The 23,145-nt window shown below is 36.1% G+C and overlaps 1 protein-coding gene across 2 annotated transcripts in view; it reads left to right on the top strand.

Moving 5' to 3' along the window:
* The first annotated feature begins 8,234 nt into the window (after nt 1–8,234).
* Nucleotides 8,235–23,145, top strand: part of smid (nuclear valosin-containing protein-like smid) — a 48,758-nt gene continuing 33,847 nt past the window's right edge. Inside the window, exons 1-4 of one of the 2 annotated variants that reach the window (XM_081765387.1) lie at nt 8,235–8,331; nt 15,389–15,512; nt 17,119–17,228; nt 19,908–19,984. In XM_081765387.1, the coding sequence (XP_081621513.1) occupies nt 15,434–15,512; nt 17,119–17,228; nt 19,908–19,984 (266 nt within the window). In that variant the 5' untranslated portion in view covers nt 8,235–8,331; nt 15,389–15,433. The other variant, XM_081765386.1, reaches the window with a different exon arrangement.

Here is a 23,145-nt window from a genome sequence, read left to right as displayed (position 1 = left end):
AGGAACACTTCATGCTCCTCGAAACACTGTGTACTTAACTTCAAGTGATTGGCTTTATTTCTTGGAAATATTACCGTGTATTGAACATGCTGTGAAAAACAATAAAGTTTGTAGTGTTGTGCTACGTGAATATTTTGATTTATGTACAGATACTATTCGCAATCATGTACAATCGCAGTGTCTTACATGCAGAGGACTTGCCGGAATCCATACCTGTGTAGATGAACTGAGTATTATTAATGGTATGAACATTAGTTTTCCAAGTGTCTCTCTTAGTAAGAACAGTGATGTAAACATTGATGGTGAAAGATTAAAATTGGAAATGAAAGTATTTTGCAAACAAAAACTCATAAATTAAATTATGGATGATTTATTTGATAGTGTACCGACACAGCCATGGTGGGGAAACCGATACTCAATCTTCGGAGGGTATTAATGAAGTGAACGTCTCTTCATAAAGAAGAAAACTGATTTGTTTTTTCATGTATACTAAACAACGTAATAACAAATGTAATAAAAATATAAGTGAAAGTGAAATGTTTTATTTACGTGTGTTTGTGTTCGTTTCATACACCTCAATACGATAGGATTTTTAATTTGTGTACTAATTTTTTTATGATAAGAAAAAACATTTTCCCTCGTATACTATAAGTGATATGTATAATAATGATAATAATGAATTCAAATTCTTGAAATGAATGTTAAAATAAAAGTTAGTATTTGAAATTATTATTATTATTATTATTATACAATTGTCTTAAGTATGACAGGACTTTTTTATTTTAAAAAACGGAACTAAAATAATTAATATTAAATTTTTAAAAACAAAGTCCTATCATAATATTGAATTCACATACTTGGTTTAATTTACGAAAGAATAACTGATTAAGTATTTGAATTCATTGTTATTATTATTATGTAGTTATGTGATTACAACATTGAATTAAAAATCAGTTTTAGATTCTTTTTTAAAAACTATAAAATTCTTTAATTCAATGAGTTTAAAAATATGTTTTATGATATATATTTATTTAATTACACAATTGACCATAAAACATATTTATTTATTAGGAAATGGAAAAATAAGAAATAAAACATTTGTTTTCAAAGAGAAAAAGAAGAATACAAAGTTTTTATTGATGATGATACTATTTACACAATTAAAACGACGGTAAGTATAGTGCATTTTTTTTAAAAAAGGATTTCATCAATTCTTTCTCTTCGTACTCACTGTGCAAATGATTTTTAAAAAGTCACTTTTTTACACAATGCACAGGTTCTTGAAGTCTGTTTTTTTTACCACTTGCTGATGACTCTACAGATGACATATATGACGATGCTGCTGCTGCTGATGATGATGGAATGTAGATAGAAGTCATACTGTACAATGATGCTGCCCATACACCCTTTGACGATCTTTTACTCTCTCAAATAAAAAAATTGAAAACCATAACTTAAAATTTATTTTATCTATAATCATGAACAAATAAAACAACAAATGATAATATATACAAACACATTATAATAAAGAAAAAGAAGAAGAAGAAATTACTACCTACAATAATAATAGCTAGAATTTTATCTATAATAAAAAAGTATTCAAAACAAACGAAGAAGAATGAAGACATGGTGATATGTATACAGGAGAAATGATTACCTGTAAAAGTAAATACAGCAAGCGGCGATCATTTTTTTCTGGAGTTGATGAGAAAGTGTAATGAAAATCATTTAAGGACTTTCCTTTAGCTTTGAAGCAAAAGAAAATGTATGAATAATGCCCACATAGGGACGATTTCACACTTTGAATTTGTTTATTATGAAATGTATAAGAAATGGAATTACTACGTAGAAATTGAATATGTTGCATTACATATGGATGAAATCCAAATGTGTCGAAGTAGTGGGCACGTCCATCAGTATGAATATATACGGAAATCCAGTGTGTGCCAAGTTTGTTCGAGGGATCTGTATTTATAATGATAGCTGCAGGTAGTGGAACATGTGTTGGTAATTGATTGGCTACATATACGCCAACGAAATGATTGTGAAATAAAAAATTTGTTTGCAAAGCATTCAATAAATCTATTGTAAAGGACATCATGTATAAAAATGCAGACATGTACATATATGATACGGTATTTAAATAATAATAATAATAATAATAATAATAATAATAATAATAATAATAATAATAATAATAATAATAATAATAATAATAATAATAATAACGTACCTTTAAAAATCCATGATGATGTTCCTCTGATGAACCACTTCTAAGAGAGATTAGAACTTGTCATATGTGATGCATGAGACAGGTGCTGGTAGACGATTCTCAAAATGAACTTCCAGACGAACTCATCCATGTTTGATGAGATTCCAATGCTGCACAGCGCTGGCTTCTCCATCTTGGGTAATGTGGAAAACGAAAGCCATGAAAAAAATGTAAGCTAAACAGTAATATGGAATACTTTTAGTGTTGCTCACGGGAGAGGACACTCCTCGCAGCTCGTCTCATTTCGATAATGAAACTACAAGAGATTTTTTTAATAACAAGCTCAGCTCGGCTCGGCTCAACTAAGAAGATGACTCGAGCCGGCTCACTTGGGGTGAACCATCGGCTCGAGCTGGCTTGGTAGGGATGAGCCATCTGCTCGGTTCCCTTCAACTGAGCCGAGGGCTCTAGCCGAGTCGGTTGGGTGAGCTGTTGGCTCGGATCACTTCTCGGTTCGGGTCGATAGTGAATGAGCTGTGAGCCGAGTTGCTCGAGTCGTTGACAATTCTAAACCCGGGCCGAGCAGTTTTGAAGATATTTAGCCAGTGCCCTATAACTTTTAACAGTGTTTGGCTCGAGCCCAAATACTCAACTTAGACCCTCAACCCAAATTCACAAGCTCGTGTTGAACAATGTCTTTGACTCCTAGACTTCACGACTACCGAGGTTGGCAATCAACTACTTTTTAGTATTCAAATACAAACCGCCTATTTTTCTTTTTTATATACAGTCTTGTTATAATAAATAAATAAATAAATAAATAAATAATAATAATAATAATAATAATAATAATAATAATAATAATAATAAAAGTTGTAGTAGTGTCATTGATAATAATTATACTATGTAATATACTTGAAGAATGTACTCGAAACTGCACACCGGATTTGGTTCAACTCGACTCGTAACTCTACCCTAATTCGAGTCGAGTTGGAGGAAATTTTTCGAGTCGAGTTCTCGGGTCGAGCTCAAAGATGTCTGTTTCTAGTCGAATCGAGTTTCATTTTAAGAGAAAGTAAAGTAACTTGTAACGCGTTACATTTTTACAAGTAACTTACCCAACACTGCTTCAAAGAATATCAGTGGTGTTCTTCTTCCAAAACTATGTAGTATTCAACATCGGTAATTTCGTACACCATAGGTGCCAACTACATGGGTATGGCCTTGGCTCCGAGACTCAAGCATACGTTGCAAATTTTTAATGTGTGCTCATAAAATTAATATTGAAATAACATTTTCATGACATTGACAAAAACTTAGTGCAAGTGACCGCAAGTTTGATTTCATGGGCGGATGCTTATACGCTGAATAATTATTTATCAATATAACTTTTAGCCTCCTTAGGTAGGGGACGCGGTGGCTCAGTGGTAGAGTATTCACCTCTGGTGCTTGGGGTCCCGGGTTCGATCCCAGCCCTCGCCAAGTGATCTTTGTGGTGGACAAACACCGTGCTCGTGGGTTCTCCCGTTTTCTCCCACTTTCTTCATTCCACCATTTTCACTCATCTCTCATCATCACCGTCTCCTTTAGCCTAACCGGCATAAGCGTGGGACGTAAAACTTAAAGATTTCATTTTCATTTTCCTCCTTAGGTATACGGCACATCGAGAATTGAGCGATACAACATTATCCTACAGCAGTAAATCTATATTATAAAATTGAAAGTGACTATGTTTGTGACTCCTAACCTCTTGAACCACGTTTTCAACATAGATGAGGTTCAAGCCTGGAATGTTATTTCTCAGTTCACTTTGACGGAGCAACATAGGGTTTGAGGAGGAGGGGGAGATATACGAAAATCAATATAAATAAAAATAAAAGTACTAAATTTGTGACTTAATAATTCTTGAACCGCCCAACCGATCTTATTGAAATTTTAAACGTGTATGAGGTTGGGGACTGGAAAGTCTTTTATAGTTTCACTTTATGGTAGAACCTAGGGGAGGTATATATAAAACTAAATAAAACTTAACTCTTGAAACACCCGACCGATCTCGATCACATTTTCAACATAGATGTGGTTCGGACCTGAGATGGTTTTTGTCATATCACTTTGACGGTGCAGTTTAGGGGAGGGGGAGGTGAGAGATATTTAAAAATGATCGAAAACGACCGATATTAGCGTGGAATCAATAGCTTTGGAGGTCGCTGAGATAAACAGTGACACTTCCGATGCTGTTTAAATCAAAATTCAGCCCCGTAGCTTGGCGGACGAGAGGGGAGATATATAAAAATGATCGAAAATGACAAATATTAGTGTCGAATTCATAGTTTTTGAGGTTCCTTAGTTGAGTACTCACACTTCCGTTACTATTTACGACCAAATTTAGCCTCGTAACTTGCGGGAGGGGAAGGAAGGAGATATATATAAAAATTATCAAAAATGACCATTATCAATGTCGAATTCATGCTTTTCGAGGTCATTGAGATGAACAGTGGCACTTCCGATGCTGTGCCTTGCAACATGGGAGAGGAGAAGATATATAAATTTATTGAAAATGACCGATATTAGTGACAAATCCATAGTTTTCGGGTTCTCTAAGATGAACAGTGACATTTTGATGCTGTTAAAATCCAATTCAGCCCCGCAACTTGGGGAGAGAAATAAAAAAATCACCGAAAATGACCCATATCAGAGAGCGCTTTAGTAATAGTAAAAAGTGACTGACTAACGAAACCTATTTTTTAAAAATTTAACCCAACGTAGTGGGTAATCCATATTGAGAAGTGAGACTGATTTTGTACAGTTATTTCAAATAACTTGTAGTTTGATGCCGTTATTTTGTATTTCTAATGTTGATCAAAAGTATTTATATAAATTGAGTTTACAGCAAAGACATAGACAGTTGAGTCGTTTTCAGTTTTCACTCAAATTATTCTAAAATATTAAGAGTTTTGATTATAATAATTATTTTATTTTTTCTCCTATTTTGGTCAATATTGTTAAACATATCATCATCATCATCATCATCATCATCATCATCATCATAGCTATTCTGCCATTATTGGCTGGTTACTTGCTGCAACTGAGAAACTTCGATGTACGGTGGTTCTCAGATAGTCTCTTTGCTTTGACGTAGCAATTTTCTGTTTTAATACCTTACTTCAACTACAATCTCCTTCGCTCTCTCCCTCTCTTTCCTTCCACCATACCCTCTAGCACGTCTTCCTCAGCCAATATCCCAACCAGTTTCTCTTTCTCCTCTTATCGATATCTAAAAGTCTTTTGTTTTTCCCTACTGTTAATATTTCTAACACCTTCTCATTCGTTTTCCGTTCAACACAGTTAATTCTCTCATTTTTTTTCTCCATGCTCACGTTTTGAAAGTCTGAAATTTTATCATCGCTTTTGTGTAATGTCCATGTTTCTGCTCTATAATGAATATACTGGATACAGTAAAGAAAATCTCAATATTTAATTGGAAGTTTGATTAATACAAGGATTAGCTAATCGTGGTTAAAAAGAAAAAAAGGACGCCTTTCGAGTATAAAAATAAGTTTACAATTCATGATAATCTGTGCCGTCTTGATTTTCTTTCATGCGTTTCACGGGTAGTCTCCCCAGTTTGGGAACCAGTGGAGTGTTGGATCTGTTAAAAAATATAAAAAGTTTACAAAACGTTGTGATTTATCTTATAAGTAGTGAAGCGTGGACACCCATTAAAAAATAATGATCATCACCTATGTTGTACACTATCATCATACACGAAGTTAAACTATATTACATTTAGAAACATTGTATTTCCGATACTATTGGCGGATTGTAGAATTTATTATCCCTTATATCCAGAGTAAAATTTACCTATGAAAAGCATAAGATTTCTTAAAAACAAGACTTGCAAGACTCTTGCAAGCAAGACCAAGACCAAGACAAAAACTGGGTGTGCAAGAACAAAACCAAGACCAAGACCAAGTATTCGAGTGCAAGACCAAGACCAAGACCAAGATCAAGACCAAGACCAAGACCAAGACCAAGACCACCCCGGTCTTGGTCTTGCATTTGCTCATCACTAGTTCCTTGGGTTTCGTGTTGATACGTGGGTGTGCTGTAATAACTAATTGAAACAAGAACATTTTAAGTTCTTCGTTGTGAAGAAAGTTTAAAATGCGTTTTTTTCTAAAGAATTCTTTTTCAAGTTTACCGTTACTTCCCGGAATGTTTTATGTTTTTAAAAATACTGTACATTGAGTTTGTATTGAACTCTAATATTATTTATTTATTTTAACAAACTTCCTGATACAGCCTGAGACGCCAATTTATACTGATAACAGAAACAATCTACAACAATATAAGACAAAGTTGAAGGAAGTTGGCCAGTGGCTACCCTGAAAATTATAATTTATTTGCTTGATGGAAAAAGATCTGGAGTAGCCTCAGACAGGATAAATAGTCTTTGGATTTGAACCTGGAATCATCACATGAAGACAGAAGATCGCTAACCAGTAGCCTACACTTTTGATTTTTTTTAAATTAATGTTTAGCGTCCCTTTTAGCAGGCAATGTAGGACGTAGACTTAGAGGTTAATGAGGAATCCGAACCACATGAGCTTGCGTTGCTAGCCGCTTATCTACGAGGGAGCTACTGCCCTACATTTGTTTGATAATCATTTCGTTTTTAAAATCTCGGGTATCTTTCGCATTCCTGCAAGTAACATGTATCAAGCAGGTTTTCTAATGGGAATTCGAAGGAACGAACAAAATATCTATATTTACCACAATTCTATTTTGAAATAACTATCCGTATGCACTGATATAAATATATAGGCCTACATATTTTTATTTCTTGTTTTTTTTTTTTAATGAAAAATCATATTTTCGTTGTGAATGAAGATTGTGGATAATCTTTTATCATGTAGGACGTTGTTTCATTTTATCTTTAAAAACCAATCAAACACATAGTGGAAGATACGTAGCTACGCAGAAAATCAAAATTCAAGTAAGGGAAGCAATATACTCTATCGTTGCTATATGTTTTTCCTTCCACATTGTTTTTGTATGTAATGGGTTGACTCCCTGTGGGAGCTGGTTTTCGAATACTAAGTTAAACTGCCTCATGATACTTGATTACGTCGCTTAGTTTCTTCTCTGGCTAGAAAGCAAATCTTATTGAAACATACGAAGTGAAAACAACACGTTAGCTATAGGATGATAGAGTTTTCAAGTTTAGAACAGCCTGGCGGCTATATGGATAGCGCACGCGTCTTTAGCGCTGGCGATCCCGACTCGATTCCCGGCAGGAGCTCATGTGGTTTGAATCCCATGTTAAGCTGTAGGTCCGCGTCTCACATAATCTTGCTGCTGAAACGGACGCTAAACACAAATCAACACAAAACCATATCATAACCAACTGTATTTATATTCATTATATATAGACCTCTTCATAGACAAAATATTTTTCGAGTACGACTCGACAATGAAAGGAAAGGGTAAACATGGCACAAGAAAATTAATTATTTTTCTTTCTGCATTAATAGCACAATATAGTGCTTATTACAACAGAAACCACCAGGGTTCACAAATTTGCATCCTTGTTTTAGTTCGCATATTTTTCGTCGATCAAGTCATCTGTGACACTCTGTAGAAACAAAATTAAACTATTTTCAGACATTTGGAGTCTCATCCTGTAACGATTCCCATCAACAGAACACCTTGCTTTTTGATTTGCGAAAGCGTCATAGCAGTTATAATTATTGTTTCATTTTTTTTCGTTGGGGTACTGTAAACAGAAGTTTGAGAACACTTTGTACGGGAAGCCTTACACAATCCAAATTAAGTGATGTGTTGGTCGGAATGAGGCCATGAATGATGTGTTTTAAGTATATAAAACTTAATTTGAAACATTTATTCTCAAGCACTTTGTAATGTGATTTTTTTGAGTATGTGGACTATTAATTTTAATTTGTAAAACCCTTCATGTGAGCTACATATTTCACAATCCTGATTTTGTAGTAGCCTCCTTGATACATGTCTGAGGCATTTTAAAAATAAAAACCGTTAGTGCTTTAGGAGAAGAAGAAGAAGTATGTCGATCTATTTCTCTAACAGGGTTTTCAACTGCTGTAAGTTTCTAATGTGTGAAATAAGAAATTAGGTGTTCTTTGAACATGCGATTATTTGTGTGATTTGTTCATTTATTTGACTTGTGAGAATTTTGTAGTGAAAGGTGACTGTTAAGAATATATTGGTTTTGCAATAATATTGATTTAGTGAATAGTATTCGGAGTTCTTTTCATGGATTGAACCTCGGATTGTGAGTTTCTGCTATTTCTCATAGTGTGTAAATGTTATAAGAAATCCTAATGTGGCTTTGTAATTTAATGTAAAATATTATATTTAGAAAAGTAGCGTTCATGGGAAAGCCAGAAGATATGACAGCGAATATGCGTTTTCCTGGAGGAAGCAATCAATTTGGCGGTCGAAGGAATGACTTCAAATTTAAAACAAATATGCAATTTAAAAAGAAGTTCAAACGATATCCTTACTTTGCAGATCCTCAAATGGTACCAAGAGTTCATCAGGTAAGAATTGTTGAAGGATGATTTTAAGTAACTTTTTTTTTGGTGTAGGTTTATGTTAGGTTCTGTGTGTTCATAACCAAGGAATAATGATAATGTCTGGTAAGATTTCAAGTAGAGAATTAATATACACCCATAGAAAAGGATACCATATTATAAGAGAGTGAAATCGGAACATTTTTTCTGATGCTTTCCAACTGAATAATAGGAAGGTAAGAACACAGGTAATTATTTGCTCTTCGTTTAACGTGAAACTTGGGCTTATAGTGGACCGGAACATCGTGCTAGGATATCTGTGTTCTACCTGAACTATGTTTATGTAGTAGCAGCATATGAATTCTTTTCATTTATGCAATGTTTTACTGCTATTTATATGTTATTTTGGGTTAACTGCCGAAGATGGCGGTCCCAAAATAAAAAAATTTAGGGAAACAAAAATGAACAGAATCAGACGAAATTCAGTGAGAGTAAGAAAGGTTAGCTTGAGGGGAAGGTTCCACGACACAGGTCCCCCGATATAGTTGAGTTGATTTTGAGTTTTAACGTCCCGTTCAGCAGCGAGGCTATATGAGACGTGGACCTACTGATTAACGTGGAATCCGAACCACATGAGCTCCCGCCGGGTCCTCTGATATAGATTAGTAGCTAGGTTGGTTCCTTTCTGTACCAAATTTTAATATTTAATTCACATAGTACCGCCGAGCGAGCGTCAGCGAGTACAGGCGGGTTAGAGCCACGCAAGACACGTTTTTTTCTGTCTTCGTTATGAATAGTTTACTTTCTTATCGTACATAAGTCGCTATAAAGTTCAAGTTGGGCAACTGTTTGTAAAAGTGTAAGTATTCGTAAAATCTTGATGAGCTCACATTTGTGGATTATCGCGTGTCACTCCCGCATATTATTCGTATATTCAGACCTAAATTTCCCATTCATTACTGAAAGAGATTATACTACAAAAACAACTTTTTTTTTTTTTTTTTTTAGATATATAAGTTTATGAATGTTTCTTTTTTGATTTTTTAGAGTTTGTTATTATTGTTATGCAATTGCAATCAAAGAAAAGTTCTAAATATTGTTTCGTTGTAATAATGTTTACTATTGTTAAAATACATCGAGATACCGTCCTTTTTTTTGGGGGGGGGAGGTCATACAAACCCCACGAGAAACATTTACTGAAATCAGAAGTATCTTTGGTATCTATTCATGGGGAAGTTTCTAGAACACAGATCCCCCCATATAGGTTAGTAGCTAGGTTGGTTCCTTTCTGTACCAACGTTTAATATTTAATTCATACAGTATTGCCGAGCGAGCGTCTGCGAGTGAAGGCGGGTTAGAGCCCCGCAGGGCACGGTTGTTTTCTGCCTTTATTACAGCTAAATGGGAAGGGGGACCTGTGTTCTAGAACCTTGCCCTATTCAGGTATAAGTGGGTCAGAGCCAAAGTGTACTCAAATAATTCTTTATTCACTTTTGTTATTAATAAGCAAATTAAGTCGTTTAACTTGGACTAATAAAAGTCGTAGTGAACTAACTTAAACTTAATTACAGTGTAGTTGTTCTGTACTCTGCAGTATTTTGAGGCTTGTGTATAGCCCGCTCCCCCCAGTTCTTTGTCACCGGAACTGGAAGAGTCAGTACTACTACTACTTATATCGAGAACAGAACCAAACCAACCCCTGCGGGGCTTCTAACCCGTTCCTACTACTATTGGTACTAACTACCACCGCCACTACTACTATTGCTACTAACTACTACTACTACTGCTACTATTACTACTACCGCTACTAAAGCTACTACTACTACTTATACTAAAGCTTCCTTACCGCAAGATTTACATCTTAAATCTTTATAACATGCGATTCCGATTCATTATGAACTAGTATGAATCGTTAGAATCACTATGATTCGTTAAAATCACTGGGGGGAGCGGGCTATACTAAATCCTATTTTGAAATTGTCCATATGTAATTCTGTATAATGGTTTCACTTGTGCAACTTTTTATCTTTTTGTCCTTCTCAAATGACTCTTGACAGTTAGACAATTATATTAAATATATGTAAAGAGCAGTACAACGTATGAGTCGTCTTCGTGAATGAGTCGACAGGCGTATCGCATTTGTGGTCAGTTAGTCCCGGTTTCGAGTTCAAATTGAGGATAATTTGTTTCGGATATAATTCGAGAAACAGTTTGGACTCCGCTTTAAACTTATGCGCTCCCTTCCAGCATAGCCCAGTTGTTGCATAATAACGCCAAGGTGGAGCAAACTTATTTCTGTCCATATGTGATATAAATACATAGAGCAAATTATTTAAACAAAAAAAAAAAAAAAAAAAAGTTTTTTTTTTCCCCAATAAAAACCATGGTTTTTGCCAACCCTGCAGTGTACTCAAACATCGATTGCCAGTCTCCACTATCAACTTATTTCTACTGTAAATCACTCTGTTTTTTGCCAGCTATATCCCCTCTTCACTAAACTGTTACCAGGATGTGTATGGTATTGTAATAGAGGGAAATCCATAAATGTAGAGCGGAAACTACTAACATGTGAATTGCATCTGAGATAAATGTAGTGAAATAGGGCAAAATTTCGGGTTAATCAAATAATATGGAGAAATAAATGTTGAAAGTACACGGAAGAAGTTTTGTATTTTATTTATTAGAATTAAAGAAGTAAAAATATCAGGATGTTATATATTAAATAGCTATATAATAAGGTAGAAGTAGGAAATGGAAAGTGTGCTCTGCACCTTGTAATGCTCAATAAGAAAGACATGCTGAAAGGAAGTGCTATGAGAAGGCAGTATGCGAATGGATAATGCAGCTATTGTTAAGCTTTGCGACACACGATCCACATGTTTTACACCGTATGAAGTGTCAAGTGTTTTTCCACAATCCTCATTTATGTGTATACCCACCGTCGCTCGCTACGACGCACCCTCTCGCTTCTGCGCTCTTAACCTGACTCGGTAAGGTGTCATTCGTACTTTTTAGTGGCCACTTGGCACATGCTGTATTTATACTCAGCCCCCGTGAAGTCAATCTGCACATTCTGTTAATATAGCTCTTCTTTTAAGAAACACTTTCTAAGGCAGTAAGAGTACATGTGATGCTGAAAGAAGTTCATTTTTCACGAATGTAAATGTTCAACCATTGAATGATTAGCACGTAAAGAAGTACTTCCCTCTGTGTTCCGTAACTTTTAAAGTCCTGGCAACATGTCTTTGATAAGGGACTCCACACCCAAGTGTCCGTAATAAATTTATTTACGTAATACTTAGTAATTTCTGAGTTCGAGGGTACTGATTTTACGCAGTAATACTATGTGGATGTAGGGAAGAGCAATGGAAGAATGAAATTAAGAAATATTATTGATTGGCAGCGAATAGGGAAGGACTGAAATGAAGCAGGGGTAATTGTAGTTAGGTGCAATAAAGTACTAACAAATAGTACAGTAATACAATGTTGAAAAGAGGCTCAGGGTATTGTACGGGCCGCCATCTGCTGCAGTTTAGACGTTATTTTAATATACCTTACATAGGTTTGCTCCTGTTTCATTTTTAACTTTTAAATCAAGTATTTCTTACTTTTATGTTTTCTTTGCTCATCACTAGATATATACTCATCTGTATTGTTTTCCTACATAAGATTAGTACTTTCTAATTGTTAGGTGTTGCAAACCACGCACTATTCAGAAGTACGGAAAAACTCAATTTTCAGCTTTTCTTGTTTCTAACTGCAGCATTATAAACAACACTCTTGTATAGCTTTATGTAAATAAACTTTATAAAAGGGGGGCGGTGATAGCGGAGTCCCGTATCAAATGTATGTCCTGGTGGGGTGAAGCGTTGTGGCATCACAAATATTTTTCATGATTATTATGGATCCTGGTGAGAAGAACAGGGTACAACATATTTTATGATCCAACTTTTGGAACTTCAGACAATCACAATTCCTTGGTACTTTAACTTCCACTTTTACTTGATAAGCGTTGTAACATCAAAAAAGTATTTCGCGAATACCATAAATCTCTATGAGAGGAACTCACTGATTACAAATAGTTTATGACTCGACTTTCGGAACTACATATAATCACAGTTCTTTGGGTGTTTCTTTTATTTTCACATAGAAGTTTTATAGCATCAAAATTATGTTTCACCGTGCAGGTCAGGTCATACCACTCGAAATAATAGTTGAAAATTACAATCAACTGACCATAGTTTGGGTATAATAAAGCGTCCAAACTTATGCCATAAAACCACAGTACGAAAAGCATATGCCAAACTGTGCTAAGTGGCCATTAAAAACACGAATGCTATCTAACGGAGTGAGGGCAGGACGAAGCTGGCGGGCCAACGTGGTATCACGGGTTTGCGTCAAGGAATATGGGTATACACTTAAGCGAGGGTAAGAAAACATGATTTTTCGCAGTGGTACGAGAAAACAATAATACAAAGAAAAAAATCTGATCCCACTTTCGGAACTTATACTTCCAGTTCTTGAGTGTTTTCACTTTACTTTAACTTGAGAAACATCATGACATCAGAATATTTTCCATAGTTATTATAGAACTCGTTGAGAGGAACACAAAAGGATAAAAGTTTTAAAAAATCGGTCCGATTTTCTGATCTTGAAATTATCATAATTTTACTGTAATTTCACTGACACTTGAGAAGGGATTATATGAAGTTCAGGAAGTTGGATCATGAAAATTGGGTCCGTTGTGTTTCTTTCATCGAGAACTAGGTTAGTTGTGATGTCACAACGCTTAGGCCAGAACCTTGTGTCCTCGGTATATCGACACAAAATGTGCAGGGTACAAAAATAATTCTTTCCTCTACTACGTTGCCACACAAGTGGATGTTTATCTTTATGAAATATGAACTTCTCTTAGCAGGAAATGCATTCTTACTGCCTTACGAAGCGTTTGTTAAGGGAGAGTGGAGATTGACTTTAAAAGGTCTGAGTATAACTATAACGTTGTATATATGGCATAAAAACTGCAATGCATATGGGTCTAACAATTAACTTAAAACACAATCTAACTTATGCTAGGTGACCACCACAAATCACGAATGATATCTAACCCAGTCAGGATAGTATTAGAACAAGGGAGCCGAGCGTTAACGAGAGCGTGCGTCTGTAAGGAAGGGACGCATCATGGGTATACGCATGGACGAGAAAAAAAAAACTTGATATGGCATAAAACACATGCCATGTGTGTGGTGCAGCTTTCCTACACTTCGTGTTTACTTTGTACACTCCCTTCATATATCATTTTATTTTATTATGTCTTTCTTATGGAGTACTACGGGGTAAGCAGCACAATTTCCATTTCGTATTTCTACCTTGTTATACATGTAAGATCCCGATATATTTTAATTATTTGTTCAGTCCTATTGTGAAATCAAGTATTTGATTTTTTCCATAGATTTTACTTATACTCCTGTTAAATTTGATAGCATCCAATACTTTGCTCCGTTTCACCACATTTAGTTCATATGAAACTCTCCTCTTTGTACTTTACGCTCTATATTTCTGTATTTCCCTCCATTACTGCAGTATATACGTCCTTGATTAGCGAATACGGAGGAGTCCCAACAGTAAAACCTTTCTTTTCTTAACTACACGATACGTTTGCTTACCTTTTGTATCTAACCTTTTGATTAGTAACAGTTAATTAGGTTTCGCTTCGCTTTGCTCCAACATACCGCACACATTGCTCGGATGTCCAGGACGCGTCCAGGTAAAGCAACAATATATGACACCCAATGACCTCTTACCTGTAGGATGCTATACAAGGAGTGCGTATCTCGTCTCATGGTTAGAGGCTTGCGCGGGGAAATAGAGTGCGTACCGTGCATCGCAAGCAACTGACGGACCTTCGGTATTGCCGGTTTACCACCAAGCCACGTAGTCAGTGGAGAAACTTTGCAAGAAGTCAAATAATTTCAGGACACTTCCGTCCTTAAGGATCCCAACTGGCATTCCTAAGACGTCCAAGAGATGTTATGTTACGTGTAATGGATATCCCTGTGGACATTATCTGGATATCCATACGTCAGATTGTTTGCAGAAGATGTAATTTCCAGGGATTTCTATGGGATGTCTCTTGGTTCATGGTGGAATAATCAAACGCTGGCTTTCTGGCATTAAAATATTGTCCCATCTCAGCCACAACACACTGAATTCAATTAAAGTAAATCTGTACAAGTGTTGGATTGACGTAGTGAGTGTTTTCAGAATACTTGGAGCTATTTTCTTTTACAGAACTAGGAACGAAAGAACAAAATGTAACAACAGTGGTATTCCGGCTTACATTTTATAGGTCGCTTACGTGGCCACAGAGAAGTCCGAAAAGTGAAATCCTAACAGGGACCACCGGTTCGGTTACAAGGAAAGATTTCAATTTTAATAAATATTTCCTATGGTGTCTTACTACCTTTAACAGATCATATTATGATGCCCGGATATTGTGTAAAGTCTTTTTATGTCGTGGATTTGTGGTCACGAAATTGATATAAGTTTAGCTTTTAAATATTTATTGTCCTTTCTGGTTTGCATTCAGTTGCCATTTAAGATTCTATTTTTCTTCTATTTTTAGTATTTGGAGGACAATAAGGATAAGGTATACATTGATATTGATACTATGGTCGATTCTCTTCAGAGAAGGTACAGAGATTATAGCAAGAAAAAGAGAGGCCCATTCAAAAAGTGTGTTGAAAAAGGTAGGCTTTCATATTTAACTCGTCACTTAGGATTGCAAATAAGTGAGTTTTGTTGAAATACCTAATATAAGCCTTCATGCCTTTGTGCTACATGTGAGATCAATACAATTGGATTGAAAGAACCTTTTATTTTTTCCCATAGAGAGCTCTTTTATTTCATATACGGACGAAATTTGTTCCAGGTTCAAAGAATACAATATTTAACTTTTGTTGTGATAGAAAGTACTGTTAAATTTGAAATCGTTTTAGCACAGTTATGATAGGGCTTAGAAGTAAAGTCCATTGACTGCATCATATATATATATAAACTACACTTTGTTTATCTTACAAGAAAAATGTACCATTTTGAAAGCATTGTGTTAAGATTAAGGGAATGTGAGTTAAAGAACAAAGTAATAAATAACTTACTGTTGTATATTTGCATTAATCTTTGAAGAATTTGATAGGACCATAGGATCGTATCTCAACTCGATTTCGTTTGCGGAACGAGTACGATGAGCTTTAAAACTGAAGATCATTCGAACGTTATATCAGAATCAGAGTTGATTAATTTAAATCAAATTGATTTTGCTTAAAACAAATAAATGCAGTTTTTCCGATCAATTTTGGACCTAATCGACCTGGAACTGTTAGCTTATTCCGTATTATATGATGGTCGGATCTTAATAATGCAAGTATTTAATTTTTTTAGATTAAATTTAATGCCATATGAATTTTTGACAATGTACTTAATAATTTAACCGTTTCACATTGCACAAGAGACTTGAGGAGAAAACTTGAATCCATTTAACATTCAGTGCTCACAGTCTTTTTAGTTTAGAATTTTATATATCACAGGAATATATATGTTAGTCTTTTTACATATATATAACGGCGTAAACAGTTTGAAATTAATTTTTGAACAATGTTAGTACCAACCTTTAAGCTGTTTTTTTTTAATCGTATCATTTTAATTAAAATGCGTATCCTAAGTGGGGAAGGGTGTTTAATATTTATGCCGAAAATAGAGGGTCTCAGGAGGCTCTTAGATTAGGAAGATGAAGCTCGGCGTGTAAGATAACATTAAAGATAATTTTACATGTGTCCTAACACTTTCGCAAATTCCAATTCTAAGAGGTGAAAGGGGAAATTCAAATCGATATTGTTTGTCTCAGAAAACAGCAGAACCATTTGAAAGACATTTTTGAACATAAAACTTGACTTGAGCCATATATAGTCATGTCACTTTCATAAGTGCTTATTATAAGCTGAATGAATAATATATGCCAAAATAGAGATCTCACGAGTCTCTCACGTTCGGAAGATGAGATTTCGTATATTAACTCTTATTGCAATTAAATGGACACATTTTAGAAAATTCTTTTTGTCTTAGGTGAGAGGGAGAAGGCAATTTATATAATGCTTTTCTTAATTTTGCACGATTAGCTCATAGAATATGATAAAACATTTTGGACTAAAATATGGATGACTTGGCTGTGAACAGGAAATTAAATTAATTATCGTATCAAAATTGAAATCAAATGTGTCGTTAGAATAATAGAATGCGTTTTGAAAAGCAACAGGTTTTGGTTTTTCTTGTTTTATTATTATTACTTTTTCTTTATAGCATTCTCTGTGGTACTTCAGAATTTCGGCTTTCCGCACCAAGGAGGAGGGCATGAATCTTCGGAATTAAGTGATTATGCAGAGGATGAGGAAATCCCAGAAGTATATGAGGTATTTTTATTCTATTGATTGGAGTTTTTAATATTTAAAAATGAAAATAATCTTTCTCGTTTGTTACTATTGGGGAGGAATTGAAGTAACAAGATTGCAGCTTTTGTAGTAGTCAAAGATAAAAGCTTCGCTTAACATCGTAGATGTGCGATGCCAACCTTCATCTTTGACATATAATATTCCTCTGGACTAACGAAAACTTAAAATGTTTGAAATCAGCCGAATTGCGAAATTACTGAGATTCTTTTTTAAACAACAATTGCATCGATGCATTCAACAATGCACATTCGTATAAAAAATTGAAACAGGATTTCTTTTGTACTTAGTTAAATAGAAAATAACAAATTCTGCATCCAGTTTCTAGTATATACATTGCTTACTTATTTTAGGTAAAAGCGAATGTATAGAAGAGTTGTTTTTATGGAGTTTTTAATGTGAAACCATTAGAGGAGCGAGCTCATTTGCTGAAAATTGACGAGTAAATGAGTAGCGCAAGGAGAAAACACTGGCAACCTAGTTTTAAAAAAGCGTTGAAATGCTCTCTGTATAAATAATAATAATAATAATATAGTAATGAACGTGGGTAGGAGGACGCGCCTAGTGAGCTTTGTGTTGGACAAACAGGGTATACGTGGGTTTTCTTGGGGTTCTCCCATTTCTGTCATTCCGCCACATCCATCTCATCGACTCCCTTAAAATCGATGCATAATCGTGGAACGTTAAACTGATAGTAATAGTAATAAAAATACGCTAAATGGGTAGGTATACTTAATCATTACAGAATTACCCTAAGTTAGAATACATCAATGAAAGAAATGGAATATCATACAGATATGTCAAACTTCCTTTGTATGGTAATTAGTTGCTTTGTTCGACTTTCCTCCTGGATTGCTGGCAGATTTTTTATATTACCACTCGTTTCATACAAAACTGATCATTAGTCACAATGTCTTGTATCTTACATCTTCAGAAATCAACTTCGAGTTTTAAAATTTCGTGAGATCCTTTGGGAAAAGTGTTTTCATTTATTTGAAGTGCAAGTTAACTTAAGGTTTTTTTTTTTTTTTCAGTTACTATTGTTTATGTCTGTTTTGTTTCATGATTTTGCCCTAAATTAGAGAAGACGAAAAGAAAGTAGGGGTTGGTGTAGCAAATTTTCCTAATATTAAGTTCGCGTTTAGCATTTTTATGTAAAGAAAAAATATAGGTTAAAAGATGTGTACAATTGTCTTTATGCACTGGTAGAAACGCATTTAAGAATACCGGTAGAATTCATAGATCTGGCACAAAGTTGGTTCACAAGAGGATGACGACGGTAGGTAGTGATCCCAACATGGCGTCCGTGAGACATCTAAATATGTTACAATGTTTTCAAAATCATACAGTACTTAATACTGTAGCACTTATAACCACATCAAACGCGTATACAAGTAGATGTTTGGGCAGATAGCTGGTTTTACAGATATGGGCAGATAACCGATATTACAGATACTGAATCTGTGTTTGGTGTGTGGTATTAGACATTTGCGTGAATCTTGGTGTAGCTGGGCAATAGTAGTTGACCAAATGCAGCTGGTGGTCCGACGCTGTCCCACCATTTTCCACACTTGCTTGATTGAGCTTTATGTCTTAGGGACCTAGTAGATTAGGTGGAAGACATATGCCTAGCACATTAGGTAGACTTGGTGGTATGGTGACGCTTCTTACCTTGCTAAGAAGTCACGAATGTACGATGTACTAGTCAATAACCCCCTAAGTGAAGACTAGAGGAGGGAGAAATGTTTGAGTTATTGCTTCCCTTACATCATGATGATAGGTGTGGTTCCTGTATGGTGTGTGGGAACACACGCTTGATTTTCCCTTTTAACTGTACGTCAACGGATACGCCGTCATAGTATCCAAGATAGCTGTCGTAGCCGTCATAGTATCCAAGATAGAAACTACTCTTATTGTTGAATACCACTGCAGTGTCTTTCGAGACCACCAAAGACATGTTTTCGACGGTGAGCAGGTATCAGAGGAAATTCTGCGAGAGGAACGTGAGAACGTAGCCCTGCCTCACACAATGGGCCATGACTACTGATTGCAATATTGATTGCCGTTCTGTCAGTCCAGGCAATCCTGTTTAGGCACTCCCTTGTGCTTTGCATAGGCACTGGTGATCAGGGCCACTATGGGAACCTTTTACCTCCTGACGTGTGCACCACAGATGAACCACTGACACCTTACGACCTATGCGGGCGTAAATTTCGTAGAAATATCACCTCACAGCGTCCCTATGCTGCCTCTCTCGAGATTACTTAATTGTGTACTAGGAGTGCGCTTGCGCCGACTTGGCATTACATACTCAGATAATGATTCAACACAACAGAGTCTCATGCACATCTGTAGTTGTCATGTGTCCGACCTCCAAACAATTATTAGCTGTATACCGTTTACTGGCAGTTCGATCAGCTTGTTCTCTTCGATGTTAGGTGTGTATAGAATATCAAACTAAGATCGATCAGCATTCCTTCTACAGACATTCTATGGTGTGAATTTCATTCGAATCGGGCAGTATACAGAGATGTTCTTAAATATGTTTCCACCAGTATGAATAGTGTTCAGAAATGTAATTTCATGGTAAATTACGTTACTTACCATATTTATTGCTATTAATGTGATTATTTTTCCCTACAGGAAGGAACGCCAATGAATAATAGACTGGTAAACATGTATAAGAAAAACACAGGGAACTCATCAAGTAGTAGACCAAGGTATGTTAGTCTAACGCAAACTTAATTAAAAACGTATCCCAATGTTGATTAGTTTCGCTTTCGTGGTTAAGTGGGTTAAGGAATAACGCTTCAGTAAATACGTGGCTGATAGCGTTGTTTAGGCTGCTTTTCCATTTTAGCGTTGTTCTTAAATCGCTCATTGATTGTGATTTCCGTGGCTGCTTGAAATTTATATCTTTATATACGGTACACCTGTAATCTAAAGGGAACAGGTCCTAAATGGGAATCAGTCAGTTGGTAGAATAATTACGAACTGAGAGCAAATCGATGTTCCGGAAAAAACCGTGAATAAAATAGTCAAATTTAAAATTCTCTGTTTGGATAAAACTGACACGGCTGATTTTTTTCCCGTGGAATCAAACTAGTTGTTACGTTGCATTTGGTCTTACCTACGAGGATGTCCCAAAAGTTACCCGACCTAACAAAGAAAACACAAAAAGTGTGGGACAAACTATTTTTTTTATTTCTCAATATAGTCTTCTTTTAGCACGATACACTATTCCCAGCGGTATTCAATAGTTTCGATACCCTGTTCATAGTGTGAACCGTCGAGCTCTTCAAGATAGCCGTTAACTACCGACTCCACCTCTTCATTGTTGGCAAATATTTTACATCCGAGCCAATTTTTTTTTTTTTTCACTTTTTGAAAAAGAATAATTCGAGGGGGCTAAATCTGGCGAGTAGGGTGCCTGAGGAAGCAGTTCGAACTTTAACTCAGTGCCTTTGCCCATCTCCATGACCTTGCCAGCAGATGGAACTCTTCGCCTTCTTGGGAGCGGATTCTCCCATTCAGTCCATTGTTTTGACTGTTCCTTCGTCTCAGGTGTGAAGTGATAGACCCATGTTTCATTCATGGTAATGAATTGACGCGAAACTCGCTTTATTGTCGTAAAACACTCGATTGAAACATCCTCATGACGCTGTTTATGTTCCATTGTGAGCAAACGGGGCGCCCATCTCGCGCACAGCTTTTTCATCTCCAAATTTTCAGTCAAAATGCGATGTACAGCGCATTCAGAAATTCCTATCATATCTGTTAGTCTGTGCACTTTCCGTCGACGGTCACCCAATACCATTTGTGGATTTTCTTCACCATATTTCGCTTGGGTACTTTTTTTAACCATTGCGATGTTCGTCTTTGCAGCTCGTACGACCTTGTTTAAACTCTTACACCCAATATTTTACTGTTGCAAACGAAGCAGCGGACTTCCCCGGAGTAGAATCTAGTTCGACTTTGATATTGAACCCGGGTCTCCCACGCCAGACTTTGATATTGATTGGACTGAGATTTTTCCAAGGAAAGTACTGTATCACGTAACGATAACCTATTTTTCCTATGTTTACAAATTTACTGAGTGTTCACTATTGATGGCTGCCAAACAAATACTAAAAAACGTAGTGTCTTCAAACTGCAAACTTAAACTTTATAAGGTTGGTACTTTTAACTGTAGTAGTGTTTTTCAAACAATCGCCGTCGATACGTCAGGTCGGGTACTTCTGGGATTACCCATGTATTCGAGACCTTTTGTTTTGTGTAAGAGTTTAACTTGCTAGTTTACCTTTCTATAGACATCCGAGGTGCTGCATGCCAATATTTAAACGTATTAATATTGTTTTTAAGTTAGGGTAAGCTGACGGATATGATATGATAATAATATATTAAGATATTCGCATGCAGTAGCTTGGAGTTTTAGGAAAAATGAAATTAGTCAGAACCAGGTTCTGACTCAGGACAAAAATAGTATTCATAAGGGCTTAATAAAAATTTAGATGAAAGAAAATCGTTTGTTTGAAGTTTCTATTTTAAACCATGTTTAAAACCTATTGATACTGAAAAAGAAATACTTAATTATAAACAGTATTTTGTTAAACAAGAAATTTTTTCAACTGGTTATGAAGTTAGATGCGAATACATCAGTTCCTATATAGAAATGACTAAACAAACATAAAAACAATTAAAGAGCGTATTAGAGATTCCAAGGAAGAAAAGTCAGCCATGTCAGGTGTATCTAAGCATTTTTTTGTTTCCCCAAAAGCATAATGTAAATAATATGCTTATCAATTTAATGGAAACAGCTAGAAATTGCAACTACCAAATTAGGATTTAGGATTGAGATTTCTGGGCTTCCAGCATCTATGGCCATTTAGCCCGTCACGTATGAGGGATGACATCTCTTGGCAATCACACTATCCAAGGAAAGGGAAGGAAAGGAGGTGCCTGAGACCTGTATGTTAGGTACCATCCGACATTACGTGGTGTGAATGAGGAAAACCCAGGATGGCAGGCCTGAAAAAGCTTTTTACACTTTTTCGACCGAGTGTCCCCACCGGAGTTCGAACCCGGAAGCGCTCGCACCGAAGGCGAGAGCGTTAGCGACTAAACTACCAAATTAATTTGACGTTGGATCATCTTTCGCTCTCAGAACATCTCTGGTGCAACTTGGAATGGAGTTGTTGATTTTGAGTTTAACGTTCCTTTCAACAGCGAGGCTATATGAGACGGGACCTACTGATTAACGTGGAATCCGAACATGAGCTCCCGCCGGGAATCGAACCCGGATCTCCCAGTCCAAAGGCGCGTACGTTAACCGCTTAGCCACGAAGGAGCTCAACTTGTAATGGAGTCGTAAAGAGTGGTTACAAGTGAAATATTACATCGTTCCACGTGTAGTGCATCACTCAGTTCCATTAGAGAGGATGAAAGCAGAAATCTGCAACGGATTGTCTCTCCAAAGTGGATCACAGATGTTCAATTATGTTCAGGTCCGGGTATTGGACGGGCCAGGGGAGGTGTTCAACTTCATTCCAACGTACCTCAAACCACGCGCAACAGCTCCAGTTGTATGAATGGGAGCGTTGTCATCCTGGAATATGGTGTCACTGCCGGGAAACTGCATTTGGACAATAGGATGTACATGGTCCCCTCAAATGGCGACACAATCACAGGCAGTGGTGCGACCGATAACTGTAGCACAGGACCCACTGAAAATCAGGATATTGTAACTCACAGCATCACAAAGCTGCAGCAGTGTTTCACGATTGGACGAAAATACTGCGGATCACACACTTCTTTTTCTATCCGCCACACACAAACGCAGCCCATGGTTTGAAATAAGGTAAACAATGACTCATCCGACTAT

The sequence above is a fragment of the Thermobia domestica genome, chromosome 7 (assembly GCF_964235325.1).
Source record: "Thermobia domestica chromosome 7, izTheDome1.hap1.1, whole genome shotgun sequence".
NCBI classification, from domain to species: Eukaryota; Metazoa; Arthropoda; class Insecta; order Zygentoma; family Lepismatidae; genus Thermobia; species Thermobia domestica.
The sequence above is the reverse complement of the archived record's forward strand: the minus strand, read 5'-3'. Positions and strand labels throughout refer to the sequence as shown.